This window comes from Ornithorhynchus anatinus, chromosome 5, assembly GCF_004115215.2.
Source record: "Ornithorhynchus anatinus isolate Pmale09 chromosome 5, mOrnAna1.pri.v4, whole genome shotgun sequence".
Lineage (NCBI taxonomy): Eukaryota > Metazoa > Chordata > Mammalia > Monotremata > Ornithorhynchidae > Ornithorhynchus > Ornithorhynchus anatinus.
The window spans coordinates 91,568,302-91,586,610 of record NC_041732.1 but is presented as its reverse complement, the minus strand read 5'-3'; the positions used below and the strand labels follow the sequence as shown (position 1 = coordinate 91,586,610).

Here is an 18,309-nt window from a genome sequence, read left to right as displayed (position 1 = left end):
GCAGAGGGAAAGGGGGGGAAAAGGGGGCTTAGCTGAGGGGAGGGGAAGGGGGGGCAGAGAGGCAGCAGAGGGAGCAGAGGGAAAAGGGGAAGCTCAGTCTGGGAAGGCCTCTTGGAAGAGGTGAGCTCTAAGTAGGGTTTCGAAGAGGGGAAGAGAGTTAGTTTGGCGGAGGTGAGGAGGGAGGGCATTCCGGGACCGCGGGAGGACGTGGTCGACGGCGGGATAGGCGAGAACGGGGGACGGCGAGGAGGTGGGCGGCAGAGGAGCGGAGCGTGCGGGGTGGGCAGTAGAAAGAGAGAAGGGAGGAGAGGTAGGAGGGGGCAAGGTGATGGAGAGCCTTGTAGCCTAGAGTGAGAAGTTTTTGTTTCGTGCGGAGGTTGATAGGTAACCACTGGAGGTTTTTAAGAAGGAGAGTGACATGCCCAGAACGTTTCTGCAGGAAGATGAGCCGGGCAGTGGAGTGAAGAATAGACCGGAACGGGGAGAGACGGGAGGAAGGGAGATCGGAGAGAAGGCTGACACAGTAATCCAGCCGGGATATTATGAGAGCCTGTAGCAGTAAAATAGCCGTTTGGGTGGAGAGGAAAGGGCGGATCTTGGCGATATTATAAAGGTGAGACAGGGGGGTCTTGGTGACGGATTGGATGCGTGGGGTGAACGAGAGAGCCAAATGAAGGATGACACCGAGGTTGCGGGCTTGAGAGACGGGAAGGATGGTCGTACCATCCACGGTGAAGGGAAGTCAGGAAGTGGACAGGGCTTGGGAGAGAAGATGAGGAGGTCAGTTTTGGCCATGTTGAGTTTTAGGTGGTGGCAGACATCCAGGTAGAGACATCCCAGAGGCAGGAGGAGATAAGAGCATGAAGGGAGGGGGGAGAGGACAGGGCCAGAGATGTAGATTGAGAGTGGTGAACGAAGCCCAACCGGTTGAGATTCATTCATTCATTCATTCAATAGTATTTATTGAGCGCTTACTATGTGCAGAGCACTGTACTAAGCGCTTGGGATGAACAAGTCGGCAACAGATAGAGACAGTCCCTGCCGTTTGACGGGCTTACAGTCTAATCGGGGGAGACGGACAGACAAGAACAATGGCACTAAACAGCGTCAAGGGGAAGAACATCTCGTAAAAACAATGGCAACTAAATAGAATCAAGGCGATGTACAATTCATTAACAAAATAAATAGGGTAACGAAAATATATACAGTTGAGCGGACGAGTACAGTGCTGTGGGGATGGGAAGGGAGAGGTGGAGGAGCAGAGGGAAAAGGGGAAAATGAGGCTTTAGCTGCGGAGAGGTAAAGGGGGGATGGCAGAGGGAGTAGAGGGGGAAGAGGAGCTCAGTCTGGGAAGGCCTCTTGGAGGAGGTGATTTTTAAGTAAGGTTTTGAAGAGGGAAAGAGAATCAGTTTGGCGGAGGTGAGGAGGGAGGGCGTTCCGGGACCGCGGGAGGACGTGACCCAGGGGTCGACGGCGGGATGGGCGAGAACGAGGGACGGCGAGGAGGTGGGCAGCAGAGGAGCGGAGCGTGCGGGGTGGGCGGTAGAAAGAGAGAAGGGAGGAGAGGTAGGAAGGGGCAAGGTGATGGAGAGCCTTGAAGCCTAGAGTGAGGAGTTTTTGTTTGGAGCGGAGGTCGATAGGCAACCACTGGAGTTGTTTAAGAAGGGGAGTGACATGCCCAGATCGTTTCTGCAGGAAGATGAGCCGGGCAGCGGAGTGAAGAATAGACCGGAGCGGGGCGAGAGAGGAGGAAGGGAGGTCAGAGAGAAGGCTGACACAGTAGTCTAGCCGGGATATAACGAGAGCCCGTAATAGTAAGGTAGCCGTTTGGGTGGAGAGGAAAGGGCGGATCTTGGCGATATCGTAGAGGTGAAACCGGCAGGTCTTGGTAACGGATAGGATGTGTGGGGTGAACGAGAGGGACGAGTCAAGGATGACACCGAGATTGCGGGCCTGCGGGACGGGAAGGATGGTCGTGCCATCCACGGTGATGGAGAAGTCTGGGAGCGGACCGGGCTTGGGAGGGAAGATGAGGAGCTCAGTCTTGCTCATGTTGAGTTTTAGGTGGCGGGCAGACATCCAGGTGGAGACGTCCCGGAGGCGGGAGGAGATGCGAGCCTGAAGGGAGGGGGAGAGGACAGGGGCGGAGATGTAGATCTGCGTGTCATCTGCGTAGAGATGGTAGTCAAAGCCGTGAGAGCGAATGAGTTGAGATCTGGGGGGAGATTCGGAGGTGGTGTGCAGGGGTGGCCTAGAGCATCTGGCCTCGGCCTCGGTCTTCAGCTCTGCGTCCCAGATCCCTGTGCATCTTTAGCCTCCCGTCGTTCCGAGGTCGGGAAAGGAGAATGGAAGCAAAATTGATGGTTCAGCAGTGCGCGTTGAGCACTCACTGTGTGCTGAGCATTGTCCTGTGTATCTGGGAGAGGGGCACGTCATAGGCGGACGCGATCCCTGTCCTCCGGGAGCTTACCGTCGACTTGTTCGGTGAGGCGAAGGGCGTTCATTTGCCATTGGGTTCAGCCGCTCTCTTCTAGATGGTGCATTTGATGATGTCTTTGCTCACCTCAACCTGTCTCCCCCTTCTAGATTGTGAACCCGTCGTTGGGCAGGGATTGTCTCTATCTGTTGCCGAATTGTACATTCCAGGCGCTTAGTACAGTGCTCTCCACATAGTAAGCGCTCAGTAAATACTATTGAATGAATGAATACTTGACCGCTCTGCTTCGGTGGCTCTGAATAAATTATGAGATGTACTTTTAATTCTAGATGACACAACTGATTACCGAGATATGTTGCGAAGGATTATTTTACATTAGTAATTTTGTTCTTTCAGATACCTCTGTCCGGATATGGAGGAACAAGTAATCTTATACTGGAAGATGTTAAAAAGCTGACAGATAGCTACATGGTGACCCTGAATCGACCAGGACCTGGTAAAGGAAGTAGAGTTGCTTTCTCTGTGAGAAATACGGGGTCTCGAGCTGCCTACGTTAAGGCTGTGTGTTTTAAGGACACACAGACAAAAACTGTTTTCGATCCTAAAGTGATGAGCGTTTTTCCAGATAAATTTGTGCTCAAGGAAAGAACCCAAGAGGTAAGGAAGACATCTCCAATGTAATAATTTAAGGTCAAGTTTTGAAATTACACAGCTTGTATTTCCGATGTCTAAGAACGTGGTGGGACGGCTACCGACGGGTTTTTTTAGTTGCTGTTAATTTCCACGTTTGCCATTTATTATAAAGTCAGTCGCCCCCTGAAGATTGTAAGATCTCTGTGGGCGAGGATCACAACTACCGACTCTATTGAATTGTACTTTCCCGGCTGCTTAGTACAATGCTCTGCACACAGTAGACACTCAAAAGATACCATTGATTGATTCCGTAATTGAGAGGGAGAACTGTCCTTCGAAGATGAAGTTACTGACAGGATGAAACCCCCTCCGTGTATGCTAGTGGGTCTAAAAGACCGATAAATCCTTGCTTTGTCGTGTGTACTTTCCTGCTGTGCTAATGGGATTTGTCCCAGACAGGTTCTAAATCTGGTTTTCGGGCCTGCCTCTTGATGTCGCACAGTCTTTGCTCACGCAGACCTACCCTTCTCCCAATTTCTGCCTACCAGGCTGATCTATCCCCTGCAGTGTTCTCCCCCAAATTCGCGGCTTTTTCATATTGTTCAAGTCTAACGTTCGCTTGCCAGATAGGCTTAAAGCCGACAAGCTCACATTCGTAGATTTCAATTCAAAAGTAGGTGATGATGCCAGAAACGTGAAGGAGGAAAAAAAAAAGTCACCGGCCCCATTGGAAAGCTAAGCAGCTCCCCGGTGAAGGTGCCAAACATAACGTGGCTCAATAGGAAGAGCCCGGGCTTGGGAGTCAGAGTTCATGGGTTCGAATCCCGGCTCTGCCACTTGTCAGCTGTGTGACTGTGGACAAGTCACTTAACTTCTCTGTGCCTCAGTTCCCTCATCTGTAAAATGGGATTAAGACTGTGAGCCTCACGTGGGACAACCTGATTACCCTGAACCTCCCCCAGCGCTTAGAACGGTGCTTGGCACATAGTAAGCGCCTAACAAATACCAACATTATTATTATTATCTTATAATCAGCTCAGTATAGAGAAACAGCGTGATTTCGTGGAAAGAGCATGAGCCTGGAAGTCAGAGGACCTGGGTTCTAATCCTGGCTCTGCCGATTGCTTGCTGTATGACCTTGGACAAGTCACTTCATTACTCCCTAAATCAGTTTCCTCAACTGTAAAATGGGGATTAAATTCCTGTCCTCCCTCCTACTTAGACTAGGAGCCCCTGAGGGGCTGGGGCTGTGTCCGGCCTCATTAACCTACACCGGCACATAGAATGGTGTTTGGCGCACAGCAAGCGCTTAGCAAATACCGAAAAAAACATCGCCATATTCCACCTCCCAAGAAAAACTCAGCGGACACCCCCAAGGTCTAACAGTGGCGTCTTGTAGCCTAAAGCATCGTCCGACGGTGAGACTGAGAAGCCGAATGGATTACCGCGGCCATGTGAGGGGCCCGTTACCGGGCTGATCATCAGCTTGTCAGCTCTGAACTTGAGCTCTCAGAGCCATCAGTGGATTGTGAGGTGGGCATCCACACCATCAGGGAGACTATATATCAAGTTCTTGAAAAATAATCGTACAAGTCACTTGTGACAACAACCTAACAGCCCTGATGGAATAAACCAGCCCGGAGATATTAACCACGTAAGGATACTTCTCGGAGACTTGGTTTCAGATAGCCATCAATCCTGTGGGGCTGGCAGTGAACCATCAAGATTCTACGGAAGTGTCCTCTAGACCGTAAACTCGTTGGGGATAGGGAATGTGTCTGTTATATTGTTATTGTAATAATAATGTTGGTATTTGTTAGGCGCTTACTATGTGCCAAACACCGTTCTAAGCGCCGGAGGAGATATGAGGTAATCAGGTTGTCCCACACGGGGCTCACATTCTTCATCCCCATTTTACAGATGAGGTAACTGAGGCACAGAGAAGTTAAAGTGACTTGCCCACGGTCACGCAGCTGACAAACGGCGGGGACGGGATTAGAACCCATGACCCCTGGCCCCCAAACCCGGCCTCTTCCCACTAAGCCACGCTGCTTCTCTCCCAAGTGCTTAGTACAGTGCCCAGCACACGGTAAGCGCTGGATGAATACAACTGATGTCCCCAGTATTTAAAAAAACAAAAGAAAAACTACTGGCAGCAAAATAAGAAATGCACTAAGGATGACCTCCCAACTCCTCATCATGGTGACACACCAGAGGTTTATAGAAATCTGCTCTGAAAAATGTGTTGCTAATGGTGGGGTGCCACAGCTGAAGCAATCCGGGAGTATGTTGACCTCTCAAAAACTAAGGACCTGTATTCTTCACCCAAGGTCGAGAGCATCGCGCACACTGTTTACGGCACCGTTGAAGGGTGTGAGGGTGGAACCACCCTTGACACACAGATACCTAAACCTCAGGCTTAATTATATGAGGTTTTTTTTTAATGATACTCAAAGGCTTACTATGTGCTCTGCAGTGTACTAAACGCTGGGGTAGATACAAGCTAACTAGGTTGGATGCAGTCCATGGCCCATATGGGGCTGACAGTATTACTCCCCATTTTCCAGGTGAGGCACAGAGAAATGAAATGCCTTGACCAGCTGACAAGTGGTGGAGCTGGGATTAGAACCCAGGTCATTCATTCAGCCGTATCTATTGAGCGCTTACTGTGCTAAGCGCTTGGGAGAGTACAATAGAACAATAGTACAACAGTCGGTTCGTTCCAACTCCAAGGCCAGTGCTCTCTCCCCTGGGGAACATTGCTTCTCTGCTTTTCCTCAGCATCTGGAACACAGAGGAGATGCCCCAGGCCTTCAAAGATGGCACCGTAATTACTATTTTTAAAAAGAAAGGGAATCTCTCTACTTTCCCTTGCAGGCAAGATAGTGGCCAGAGTCCTTCAAAACCGACTACAGAAAAAGAAGCCAAGTGGACTTTTATCCAAATCTCCATGTGGCTTCAGATCAAAAAGCATCCAGAATGGTCTTTACAGTGTGTCAGATTCAGGGAAAATGCAGAGCGCCGTGCCAAGATTTTATACTGAATTCTTTGACCTTTCTGAAAGCATTTGATGGTTTCAGTTGGGTTGGCCCAGTAGGGCTTTGCTTGCTTAAGTAAGTTTACCTGTCCCGAGAAAGTCGCCAAGACGCTCGGGCTATTGCACGACGGAATCGTCGATAGGAGGGAAGGGGCCTTGTCTGCTGATTTCCCCCAGTCGCCATGAGGCCCCGTAAACGGGGCTACTTAGAAACCATCTAATTTTGGGGGGAAACGTATTCTGTGAGGATTTCCCTTCTGTTACATTTAGTTAATATGCAGGTTAGTCTTAATTTAGGATCAATTCTTATTTTTTTGGTCTCAGGTTGTTACTCTAATGTATAATCCTACTGAAAAGGAAAAAGTCTGCACCATCAGAACCTCAATGTTATCTACAGTATACTTCTTTTGTGGTGATGAAGTTTCAAGACAACAGTATCGCAGGTATGGTTCGGTTTGCAATTTTTAATCCTGGGATTCTAAACTGCTGATTTATTAAAAGCAACGAGTTCCCTAATGGTGTGGAAACTGTAGGCAGGGAACACGTCTGCTAATTCTATGTATTCTCCCAAACGCTTAGAACAGTGCTCTGCACTTAATAAGCGATCAGTAAATACCATTGATTGGTAGAGAGTTAAGGAGACTTAAAGTGACCTCCCTTTAGTTTTTAGGTCGGGCTCTTTAATTCTCAGACAGTTACTTCATATTTCGCAAGAGACGTGCTCTAATGGGTGGACAAAGGTGGTTTGGACTTTGACTGTTTTTTTTTTAAATCGAATCCTGGCTCTGCCACTTGTCAGCTGTGTGACTGTGGACAAGTCACTTAACTTCTCTGTGCCTCAGTTCCCTCGTCTGTAAAATGTTTGTCTCAGAGTTTACCATAGGGCGGACAGTTTTATTCCTGTCCTAACTTTTTTTTAAAGTTAAATTCACTGGTAATCAGTATGAAAATAAGAATAACCTAATTTATGATTTTCAGTTGTAGAGGTGTCTATAACCATATTCTAGCCAAATATATAGTGAAAATGTGTGTTCAGGGAATTGGCTGTAATATTTGCCACCCTATCTCTCCCATTAGATTGTATACTTCTCGAGGACAGGGATTAGTACGTATGATTTTTTTTTTTTAGTGTACCTTTCCAAGTGTTTAGAAGAGGGCCCTGTGCACAGGTGCTCAATATGTACTCTGCATGATAATGATGATGGTATTTGTTAAGCGCTTAACTGTGCCAAGCACTGTTCTAAGCATGATGATAGGGTTCTCTTAGAATTGATTTTGAGAACAGGCTATTTACTTAATTGTGCTATCACCATTTCGAACTTGGCAGGGAACAGGACAGAATTCAGATCTGGGCCAAACAGCCCAACTATAAGGGCAAAACCCCGTAAGGCCAGAGTCTGTGGACCCAGTGTCCCTCGATCGGGCCACGTGTCCGAAAATGTCGAGCAAAATGTCCAACAGGCCTTGTACCCAAAGCACCATGTAAACTTTAACTGGGATATATTAGCAATGGATAAAAATTGCGTAGTAGAATATTAGACTTTTTAATAAAAAATGATTTTGTCCACCAACTTGAAGCAACTGATGCAATTTACTTTAAATGGCAATTATTAAATCCTGGCGAGAGAGGGCCTTGATCATAAAATATCACTTTTTCTTCTCGTAGGATATCACCGCGTAATCCTCTTAGTGTATTCATACAAAAAGATATCTAGAACTCATTTTTTGATCTCGATGTTTTTTGCCATGTCCTTCTGACAGGTTTTGGGATGGGGAGTCTTTGGTGAGGATGAGTGGGGAGATGAGGTGACACTGCCCGTTATTACGGGTCAGTAGCCAGCCTCTGGGCACCGCAGTGGTGTCTTGGGATTAATGCTTTTGATCCTAGCTAGGCCAAGCCATTTTTCCCCTTCTGATGCCCTGGAGGGATCGTAGCACCCCAACTTCAGCGTTTGTAGCTCCTGTTCTACCGTCTGTATGCACTTTGATCTCTGGCCTGTGGACATTTGATAGTTGCCCCACCCCCAACCCTACAGCTGCACATAACTTTAAATTATATAGTAAAAATGACTTATTCATATTAATGTCTATCTCACCCCCTAGACTGTAATTTCGTTATGGCGCTAATCCTGTTGTTCTCTCCCAAGTGCTTAGTAGAGTGCTCTGCCCATAGTAAGTGCTCAGTAAATATGATCGATAGCATTGGCTATTTCATTAGAAGTAAATGGGCTATTCTGAGAATTTGCCGTCCTTTACCTTAATTCTCTGTTGGATTATTAAGACAAGATTTATAAAGCAAATAATTATTAACTGTACTTTGGGACATTAGGGATCAAATATGGTAAGGATATACCGAAAAAGAATAAAACTGTCCGCCCTATGGTAAACTCTGAGACAAACAGGCAAAATGGTGTCTTGTTTTTGTCCATCGGTCACCCCCCCCGATTAGACTGTGAGCCCATCAGTGGTCAGGGATTGTCTCTATCTGTTGCTGAATTGTACATTCCAAGCGCTTAGTACAGTGCTCTGCACATAGTAAGCGGTCAATAAATCCTATTGAATGAATGAAAGTGGTGACTAGACCATAGTTAAAAGCAGGAGTAGATATAGGGTGTGCATTTAATATCTCATCCTGTTGTTTATCCACATTTTGCTACAAAATTATTTAATGTAACTGCATGCATTAAACTAATTTTTAATTAAAACCTCTCCTGGCAGAGCCCTGATGCACAAACCGGATACGGCAGAACAAATTCTTCCACAACACAGTCTCCTGAAGAATATTAAATTTGATGAGGTATTTCAAGATGAACAACTGGTTACTGAAGGTAAGGCTTTTTCGATAGAGGACTTTGAAACCATCACTCCTAAAATATTTCACATGAGCTTCCAGTGGGGAAGCAGCGTGGCTCAGTGGAAAGAGGCCGGGCTTGGGAGTCAGAAGTCATGGGTTCTAATCCCGGCTCTGTCTCTTGTCAGCTGTGTGACTTTGGGCAAGTCACTTCACTTCTCTGTGCCTCAGTTCCCTCATCTGTAAAATGGGGATGAAGACTGCGAGTCCCACGTGGGACAACCTGATCACCCTGTATCCCCCAGCACTTAGAACAGTGCTTTGCACATAGCTTACTATGCGCTTAACAAATACCGTCATTATTATTATTATTAAATAGAAATCCAGATTGCAAGCAAATTATTATATCTCTGCTATGTTTTCTTACCTGAAAAAAGAATTTGATTTTCTGTAGAGTAGCTATCCAATAGTCTTATTTATTCTGAGGAAAAGAAAAGCAAGGTACAAATGGATTAATAATTTAGGAGACAAAGCAGTATAAGTGAAATCACCAGTCTTCTTTTTCTCAGTATCTGCAGAATTTAAGAACTTCAAATCCTCTGAATAAGCAGTGTGGCTCAGTGGAAAGAGCCCAGGCTTGGGAGTCAGAGTCATGGGTTCGTATCCCAGCTCTGCCACTTGTCAGCTGTGTGACCTTGGGTGAGTCACTTCACTTCTCTGTGCCTCAGTTACCTCATCTGTAAAATGGGGATTAAGACTGTGAGCCTCACTTGGGATCAACCTGATTACTTTGTATCTACCCCAGTGGTTAGAACAGTGCTCTGCACATAGTAAGCGCTCAACAAATACCAACATTATTTGTATGTCAACCAGTAATCCTTATATTAGAGTAGCATCATGGCCTAGTGGAAAGAGCACGGGCCTGCGAGTCCGAGAACCTGGATCCTAATCCTGGTTCTGCCTCCTCTTTTTTTAATGATATTTAAGCACTGGGGTAGATACAAAATAATCAGGTTGGACACAGTTCCTGTCCTGCACAGGGCTCACAGTCTCAATCCCCATTTTACAGATGAGGTGACTGAGGAACAGAGAAGTGAAGTAACTTGCCCAAGATCACACAACAGACAAATGGTGGAAGGAGCTGGGGTTAGAACCCAGGAGCTCCTGACGCCCAGTCCCATGCTTTATCCACTAGGCCAGGCTGCCTCTCGTGTCTGCTGTGTGACCTTAGGCAATTCACTTCTCCGTGCCTCAGTTCCCTCATTTGCAGAATGGGGATTCGGTACCTGTTCTCCCTCCTCTAGACCGGTAGCTCTCTGTGGACCGGGATTGTATCTGTTATATCGTAGTCTCCCAAGTGCTTAGTACAGCGCTCTGCACACAGTAAGCCTTCAGTAAATACGACTGACTACTTAAATTGTGAGCCCCGTGGGGAACCTTATTAGCGTGTATCTACCCCAGCACTTAATATAGCGCTTCACACATAGTATGTGCTTCACCACTACGATTATTATTATTATTATTATTATTACATTTTCTTTTTATGGTACTTAAACACCTACTATGTGCCAGTCACTGTTCTAAGACCTGGTGTCGATACAAACTAATCAGGTTGAACACAGTCCATGCCCAATATGGGGCTCACAGTCTTAATCCCTTTTCTATAGATGAAATAATCGAGGCCCAGAGAAGTTAAAGTAACTCGCCCAAGGTCATTCATTCAATTTACTGAGGCTTCCTTTATTGAGCGCCTACTTTAGGCAGAGCACTGTACTAAGCGCTTGGAATATACAATTCGGCAACAGATAGAGACAATCCCTGCCCAGTGATGGGCTCACAGTCTAATCGGGGGGACAGACGGACAAAAACAAGACAACATAATCACGATAAATAGCATCAAGGGGACGTACACCTTATTAACAAAATAAATAAGGTAATAAAAATATATACAAATGAGCACAGTACTGAGGGGAGGGAGAGGGAGGGGGGAGGAGCAGAGGGAAAGGGGGCTTAGCTGAGGGGAGATGAAGGGGGGAAGGGGGAGGTCACACAGCCGACAGGTAGCAAACTAGGTTTAGAACCCAGGTCCTTTTAACTCCCCGGCCCACCTCTCTCCACGAGGCCACACTGCTTCTCTAATTGTATCGCGTTGCTTGCTTCTGGAACCTTTCTGCCTCATTTGCCAATGCCGAGCGGCCTCTTGAGCTGACACTGTTCTGAAAGATTGCAGGCTACGTACCAAGCGCTTTTTGAAAGTCAGCAGATGTGATACAAGCAGGAGGTGGGCAGACAGAAGAAAATGAGATCATGAAAAGTTCTGTTCTGGACATATTTAGTTGGAAGTGTCAGTGGGATATCCAAATGAGTATTGTCGAAGACGATAACCGAATGAGAGAGGCTGAGAGTCTCTTCCCTTCTTTAATGCGTCAATCCATCTAAGCCCCGAACTATTTCAATTAATGGTATTATTTGAGAATCATTGGGTGCAGAGTACAGTACTAAGCACTTAGGAGACAGTACAAAACAGAGCTGGCAGATACTTTCCCTGACCACAAGAAGCTTGCAGGCTAGAGGGGAAGGCAGACATGAGTATAAGTAAATTACAGATACGTATGTTAAGGTGCTGTGGGGCTGAGAGTGGGCTCAATCTCAACTCCTGAAAGATCCACAGGAAGCAAGGGAGAGGGAATGGGGGAAATGCGGGCTTAATTGGGGAATGCCTCTTGGAGGAGATGTGATCTTTATTAAGGCTTGGAAGGTGGGGAGCGTGGTGGTTTGTATATGAGTCACAGGGAGGATATGGGCAAAGATAGTCGAGATCGATTAAGTTGCCACTGGAGGAACGAAGTGAGTGGACTGGATTGGAGTAGGAAATGAAGATGATAATGTTGGTATTTGTTAAGCGCTTACTACGTGCAGAGCACTGATAATGAGATGCAGTTGGAGGAGGCAAGCTGATTGAGTGCTTTAAAAGCCAATTGTAAGGACTTTCCATTTGATCCGGCGATGTACCGGTAACCCCCGGAGGGTCTTGAGGGGAAGCATTGTGGCCTAGTGGAAAGAACATGGGCCTGGGAGTCAGAGGACCTGAGTTCTAGTCTCGGCTCTGCCAGTTTCTTGCTGGGTGACTTTGGGCGAGTCACTTCATTTCTCTGTGCCTTCGTTTCCTCATCTCTAAAATGGAGATTAAATTCTGGTCCTCCCTTCTACTTACTGTGAGCCCCATGTGGGACAGGGATGGTGTCCAACCTGATTAACCTATTTCTACCTCAGTGCTTAGAACAGTGCTTGACATATAGTAAATGCTTAGTAAATGCCGGTATTTTTAGTAGAATTATTATTATTGAGGAGTGAATTGACATGGACTGAGTGGTTTTTTAGAGAAATGATTTGGGCAGCAGAGGGAAATATTGCCTGGAATGGGAAGAGACGGGAGTCAGGGGAAGTTAGCAAGGAGGCTGGTGCGATAGTTGAGGGATTTAAGTGCTTGGATCAGTTTGGATGAAGAGGAACGTGTAGATTTTAGTGATGCTCTGAAGGAAGCACTAACATGATTTGGTGACAGAATAAATACGTGGGTTGCATGAGAGAGATGAGTTAAGGGTAATGTCAAGGTTTGTGAGGTAGGGAGGATAGTGGTGTTGTCTACAGCGATGAAAAAGATGAGGGAAGATAGGATCTGAGTGGGAATCCATCAGTCAGTGGTATTATTGAGTTCTAACTGTTTGCAAACACTCTACTAGGTGCTTGGGAGAGTTCAATACCAAAGAGTTGGTAGACAGGTTCCCTGCCCACAACGAGCCGACAGTCTAGAGGGGCAGACGAAGAGTTCTGTTCCCGACGTATTTAGTTCGAGGTGTCAGTGGGATATAATAATAATAATAATAATAATAATAATGTTGGTATTTGTTAAGCGCTTACTATGTGCAGAGCACTGTTCTAGCATTGGGGTAGACATAGGTTAATCAGGTTGTCCCACGAGAGGCTCACAGTCTTAATCCCCATTTTACAGATGAGGTAACCGAGGCACAGAGAAGTGAAGTGACTTGCCCACAGTCACCCAGCTGCCAAGTGGCAGAGCCAGGATTCAAACCCATGACCTCTGATTCCCAAGCCCGGGCTCTTTCCACTGAGTCAAGCTGCTTCTCTCTATATACTTGATATCCAAGTAGAGATGCCCCGAAGGCAGGAGGAAATGCCAGACTGCAGAGAGGTAGGGAGGTGAGGATTGGACAGGCAAACTTGGAAATAATCCATGTAAAGTTGGTAGTTGAAACCATGGGAGCAAAGGAGTTCTCCAAGGGAGTGGGAGCAGGTGGAGAATAGAAGGGGACCCCGAACTGAACCCCGAGGGACCCCCACAGTTAGAGGGTGGGTGGTAATGGGGGAGCCAGTGAAAGAGATTGAGAACCAGCAGTCAGAGAGATGGGAGGAGAACCTGGAGAGGACAGTGTCAATGAAGCTGAAGTTGGATAGCAGCATGGTGCGGTGGCTAGAGCCCGGATCTGGGAGGCAGAAGGTCACGAGTTGTAATCCTGACTCCGCCATTTGTCTGCTGTGTGACCTTCGGCAAGTCACTTCACCCTTCTGGGCCTCAGTGACCTCATCTGTGAAAGGGGGATTGAGACTGTGAGCCCCATGTGGGACAGGGACTGTGTCCAACCTGATTTGCTTTTATCCACCCAGCGCTTAGTACAGTTCCTGGAACATAGTAAGCACTTGCCATAATAATAATAATTTTTGTTATTCTAGGGGAAGGGGTGGTCCCCATTTTCAAAGGCAGGTGAGAGGTTGAGAAGAATTAGGATGGAGTAGCGGCCGTTGGATTAAGCAAGAAGAAGGTCATTGGTTACTTTAGAGAGCGTGGTTTCTCTGGAGGGAAGGGGACAGAAAGCAGTTTGGAGGTGCGTGTAGGAAAGAATCGGAGGCAGCTTGCCCAAGGAGTTTGGAGAGGAGTGTTAGGAGTGAGGTGGAATAAGAGGAGGTAGCTGTGGGATCGAGAAGGGTTTTTTGTGGTTTTTTTTTTTTTAAGGAGAGGGGTTACTTGGTGGTGTGATTCATCACTCTTGAATTTCATCTGGCAGTAAAGTTGTTCTTATTTTGATGAGTTAACTAGCTAATTTGTAATTTTCACCTTGCACTTTACGCCCCTAGCACCTCTGCTTTTTTCCCCACTGTGCACATCAATGTCTAAAAAATCTCTGGTAAAGGAGAAAATCCTTCAATTGGAAATCAACCTCAGGATTACTTTGTTGAGGTTCTGGTTCTGTAGTCATTTCTTCACAGAATTGATTACATGCCAAGCAGTAGTATTAATAGAGACGGGCACGCACCTTTATCCCCAAGAAGTGCAGTTATTGTCTCAATCGGGCAGTGCTAGCTTTTCAAGAACACTTTTCCAATGTGAAATACCTAGCTTAAGTGTAAAAATGCATGGACTTATGGAGCATCTTGTTTTCTTTTCTCCTCAAGTGAATGACCTCCCACCACGGTCTAATGATATCCAGCTCTTTTATGGAAATATGCATAAAATTACACTTTCTGTAATTGGAGATATTGGGGATTCCAGTTCTAACAAGGATTTCATTCAGCATTCTCCAAAACACAGTTTGGAGCCTATCAGGTAAGAGAATTCAGGCATAATTTATAGGATACAAAAGTACTTGCTTTATTGGGCCTGGTCATTATGGACATCACTGAGTTTTCAGTGCGCGTGCATTCTTAATGATCAATCGATCGGTTGTATTTACTGAGCACTTACTGTGTGCCGAGCAGTATATTAAATGCTTGAGAGAGTGGAATATAACAGTATTACAAACACATTCCTTACCCACAATGAGCTCACAGGAGAGGGAGACAGAAAATATAAATTATGATTATGTAAGTTTTGTGGGGCTGAGAGGGAGTTGATGAATAAGGGGAGCAAATTAGGGGGACAGAGAAGGGAGTGGGAGTAAAGGAAACGAGGACTTAGTCAGGGAAGGCCTCTTAGAGGAGATGCGCCTTCGACAAAGCTATGAAGGTGGGGAGAGTAATATGAAGAAGGAGGGCGTTCCAGACTAGAGGCAGGATGTGGGCGAGATAGACGAGATCGAGGTACAGTGAGTAGGATGGCGTTAGAGGAGTGAAGTGTGTGGGCTGGGTTGTAGAAGGAGAGCAGCAAGGTGAGATAGGAAGGAGCAAGGTGAGTGAGTGGTGAAGAGTTTCTTTTTTATTTGAAGGTGGATGGGCAACCACAGAAGGTTTTTGAGGAGTGGGGAAACATGGACTGAACATTTTGGTAGAAAAATGACCGGGTAACAGGGTGAAGTAATGACTGGATTTCGGAGAAACAGGAGGCAGGCAAGTCAGCACGGAGGCTGATACAATAATCAAGGTGGGATAGGATAAATGCTTGGATTAGATGGAGAGGAAAAGGCAGATATGAGCAGTTGGTGTTGTGAAGGTTGAACAGACACGATCTAATGTCAGATTGAATATGTGTGTTGAATGAGGGAGATGAATCAAAGTTAATGCCAAGGTTAAAGCCTTTTGAGATAGGAAGGATGGTGGTGCTGTCTGTAATACTGGGGAAAGTCAGGGGGAGAGAACATGGCCTGGGTGGGAAGATAAGGAGTTCTGTTGTAGGCATGTTAGGTTTGAGTTGAAGGCAGGCCGTCCAAGTAGAGATATCTTGAAGCCAGGAGGAAGTGTGAGACTTCAGAAAGGGGGAGAGAGATCAGGGTCGGAAATGTAGATTTGGGAGTCATTCATTTATTCATTCATCCATTCAATCGTATTTATTGAGTGCTTACTATGTGCAGAGCACTGGACTAAGCGCTTGGAATGTACAATTTGGCAACAGATAGAGACAATACCTGCCCAACAGTGGGCTCACGCTCTAAACGGGGGAGACAGACAACAAGACAAAACAAAACCAGTAGTTGGCGTCAGTAGCATCAAGATAAATAGAATCGTAGATATATACACATCATTAACAAAATAGAGTAATAAATGATATATACAAATATGCGCAAGTGCTGTGGGGAGGGGAAGGGGGAAGAGCAGAGGGAGGGAGTAGGGGGAATGGGGAAGGGAAGAGAGGCAGAGGGAAAGGGAGGGCTCTGTCTGGGAAGGCCTCCTGAGGAGGTGAGCTCTCAGTAGGGCTTTTGAGAGGGGAAGAGAGTTAGTTTGGCGGAGGTGAGGAGGGAGGGCATGCCAGGTCAGCGGTAGGACCTGGACCGGGGGTCGACAGCGGAACAGGTGAGAACGAGGAACCGTGAGGAGGTTGGCGGCAGAGGAGCGGAGTGTACAGGGTGGGCTGTAGAAGGAGAGAATGGAGGTGAGGTAGGAGGGGGCAAGGTGATGGAGAGCTTTGAAGCCGAGAGTGAGGAGTTTTTGTTTCGTGCGAAGGTTGATAGGCAACCACTGGAGGTTTTTGAGGAGGGGAGTGATATGCCCATCATCATCATCTGCAGAGGTGGTAGTTGAAGCCATGGGAGTGAATGAGTCCTCCAAGGGAGTGGAGGTACATGGAGAAGAGAAGGGAACCTAGAACTGAAACTTGAGGGACACCCACAGTTAGGAAGTGGGAGGCAGAGGAGGATTCTACGAAAGAGAGTGAGAAGGAGCAGGCAGAGAGATAGGAGGAGAACCAGGAGAGGTCAGTGTCAGTAAAGCCGAGGTTGAGTAATGTTTCCTGGTGGTTGACAGAGTCAGAGGCAGCTGAGAGGTCGAGGAGAATCAGGGTGGAGTAGAGGCCTTTGGAGTTGGCATTTGAGGAGGCCGTTTGTGTCTTTGACAGAGTGGTTTCTGTGGAGTTGAGAGAGACAGAAGGCACATTGGAGGGGATCAAGGAGAGCATTGGAGGAGAGAAACTTGAGACAGCGGGTGTAGACAACTTACTCGAGGAATTTGGAGAGGAATTTTATTTCAAATTAATGCTAGTTTATCATTTGGATAGATTGGGTAGAATTTTCGTTTCACGTTTAATGGCAACTTAAATGACGCAGAAAATATTTCAGTTGTAATGTGTGCACTTTCGAAGTCCTTTTTGTTTGGATATCCAGTAATGTTAGGCGTCGATGAAGTAACCAGGCCTCTTTTTTTTCTCTTCTCTATTTCTCTCTTTCTCTCTTCCATTCTTTAATGGCTTCTTAGCGGACTTGGAAATTCTGAGCGGCATATTGGCAATGTTTCTCTGGACGTTCTTCCAGTTAAAGGACCTCAAGGTCCTTCCCTCTCTTTACAAACTGCTGAGCCAGTTCCAAATCAGTTAGATCCGCCACAGACGTGGACTGTTTCGCCTGAGCACTTAATTTTGACAGCTCCGTCGACTAGTGAGTATATCACCAAACCATGAGTTAGAATTGACAGGGTAAAAAAAAAAAAAACTGTCGCTGTTAATTTTGGGAAACCCACATTTGGGGAGTAAAAGTCTAGCAACTTTTCATTTGCCAACTTTGACTAGGTTGGTGAGATGACTGGTTGACCCAAAGTAAGTTTTGTAAGAACTCATACTTTTTATTTGGTTTATTGTGTTTATTTTGTTGTTATTTTGTTCCTGATTTTATTAATGTAAAATGTAAAGCTTAATTCACACCCAAACACTTAACTTTTTTTATCTTTAAGTTTCAATAGGTAGCACAGTAAGAACTGGACATTTGCAAATTTCAAACAATTCTGTTAGAACATTGAAATTTGAATTGTCGTGGCCAGCTCACTGTCTGACGATCACCCCACAGCATGGACTTATTGAGCCAGAGTAAGATTATTTTCTTATGGGTATTAATAAGAAAAATAATTTGGGGATTTGTCGAGATGTTCTTGATATGCTCTAGGTATACATTTAAAAATTATGTTACAAATTACTTATTTAGAGAAGCAGCGTGGCTCAGTGGAAAGAGTCTGGGCTTTGGAGTCAGAGGTCATGGGTTCGAATCCCAGCTCGGCCACTTGTCAGCTGTGTGACTTTGGGCAAGTCACTTAACTTCTCTGTGCCTCAGTTACCTCATCTGTAAAATGGGGATTAAGACTGTGAGCCCCACGTGGGACAACCTGATTCCCCTGTGTCTACCCCAGGGCTTAGAACAGTGCTCGGCACATAGTAAGCGCTTAACAAATACCAACATTATTATTATTTAGATCTAATGTCTGTCTCCCCCTAGACTATAAGCCCGTTATGATCAGGGAATATGTTTACTAATTCTGTTGTCTTGTACTCCCGCAAGCGCTTAGTACAGTGCTCTGCGCATAGTAAGCACTCAGTTAATAGCATTGAATGCTTTAAGTTCTCGGTCAAGGGTATTCGAGCGTTTCCTATGTGCAGAATAATTAGTAAATGCTTAAGGGAGTACAGCAGAGTTGGTAGACATGATCCCTACCCTCCAGGAGCTTACAATCCAAATTGTATATCAAAGTTAGATTAAGGGA

General features: G+C 46.1%; 1 protein-coding gene across 6 annotated transcripts in view; it reads left to right on the top strand.

Moving 5' to 3' along the window:
* CEP192 (centrosomal protein 192) overlaps positions 1 to 18,309 on the top strand; it is a 104,876-nt gene that overhangs the window by 62,783 nt on the left and 23,784 nt on the right. For 5 of the 6 annotated variants that reach the window (XM_029065485.1, XM_029065487.1, XM_029065489.1 and 2 more), the window contains exons 31-36: positions 2,834 to 3,094; positions 6,432 to 6,550; positions 8,826 to 8,935; positions 14,371 to 14,521; positions 17,038 to 17,216; positions 17,509 to 17,641. In XM_029065485.1, the coding sequence (XP_028921318.1) occupies positions 2,834 to 3,094; positions 6,432 to 6,550; positions 8,826 to 8,935; positions 14,371 to 14,521; positions 17,038 to 17,216; positions 17,509 to 17,641 (953 nt within the window). The remainder of the gene's footprint in view (positions 1 to 2,833; positions 3,095 to 6,431; positions 6,551 to 8,825; positions 8,936 to 14,370; positions 14,522 to 17,037; positions 17,217 to 17,508; positions 17,642 to 18,309) is intronic. The other variant, XM_029065486.1, reaches the window with a different exon arrangement.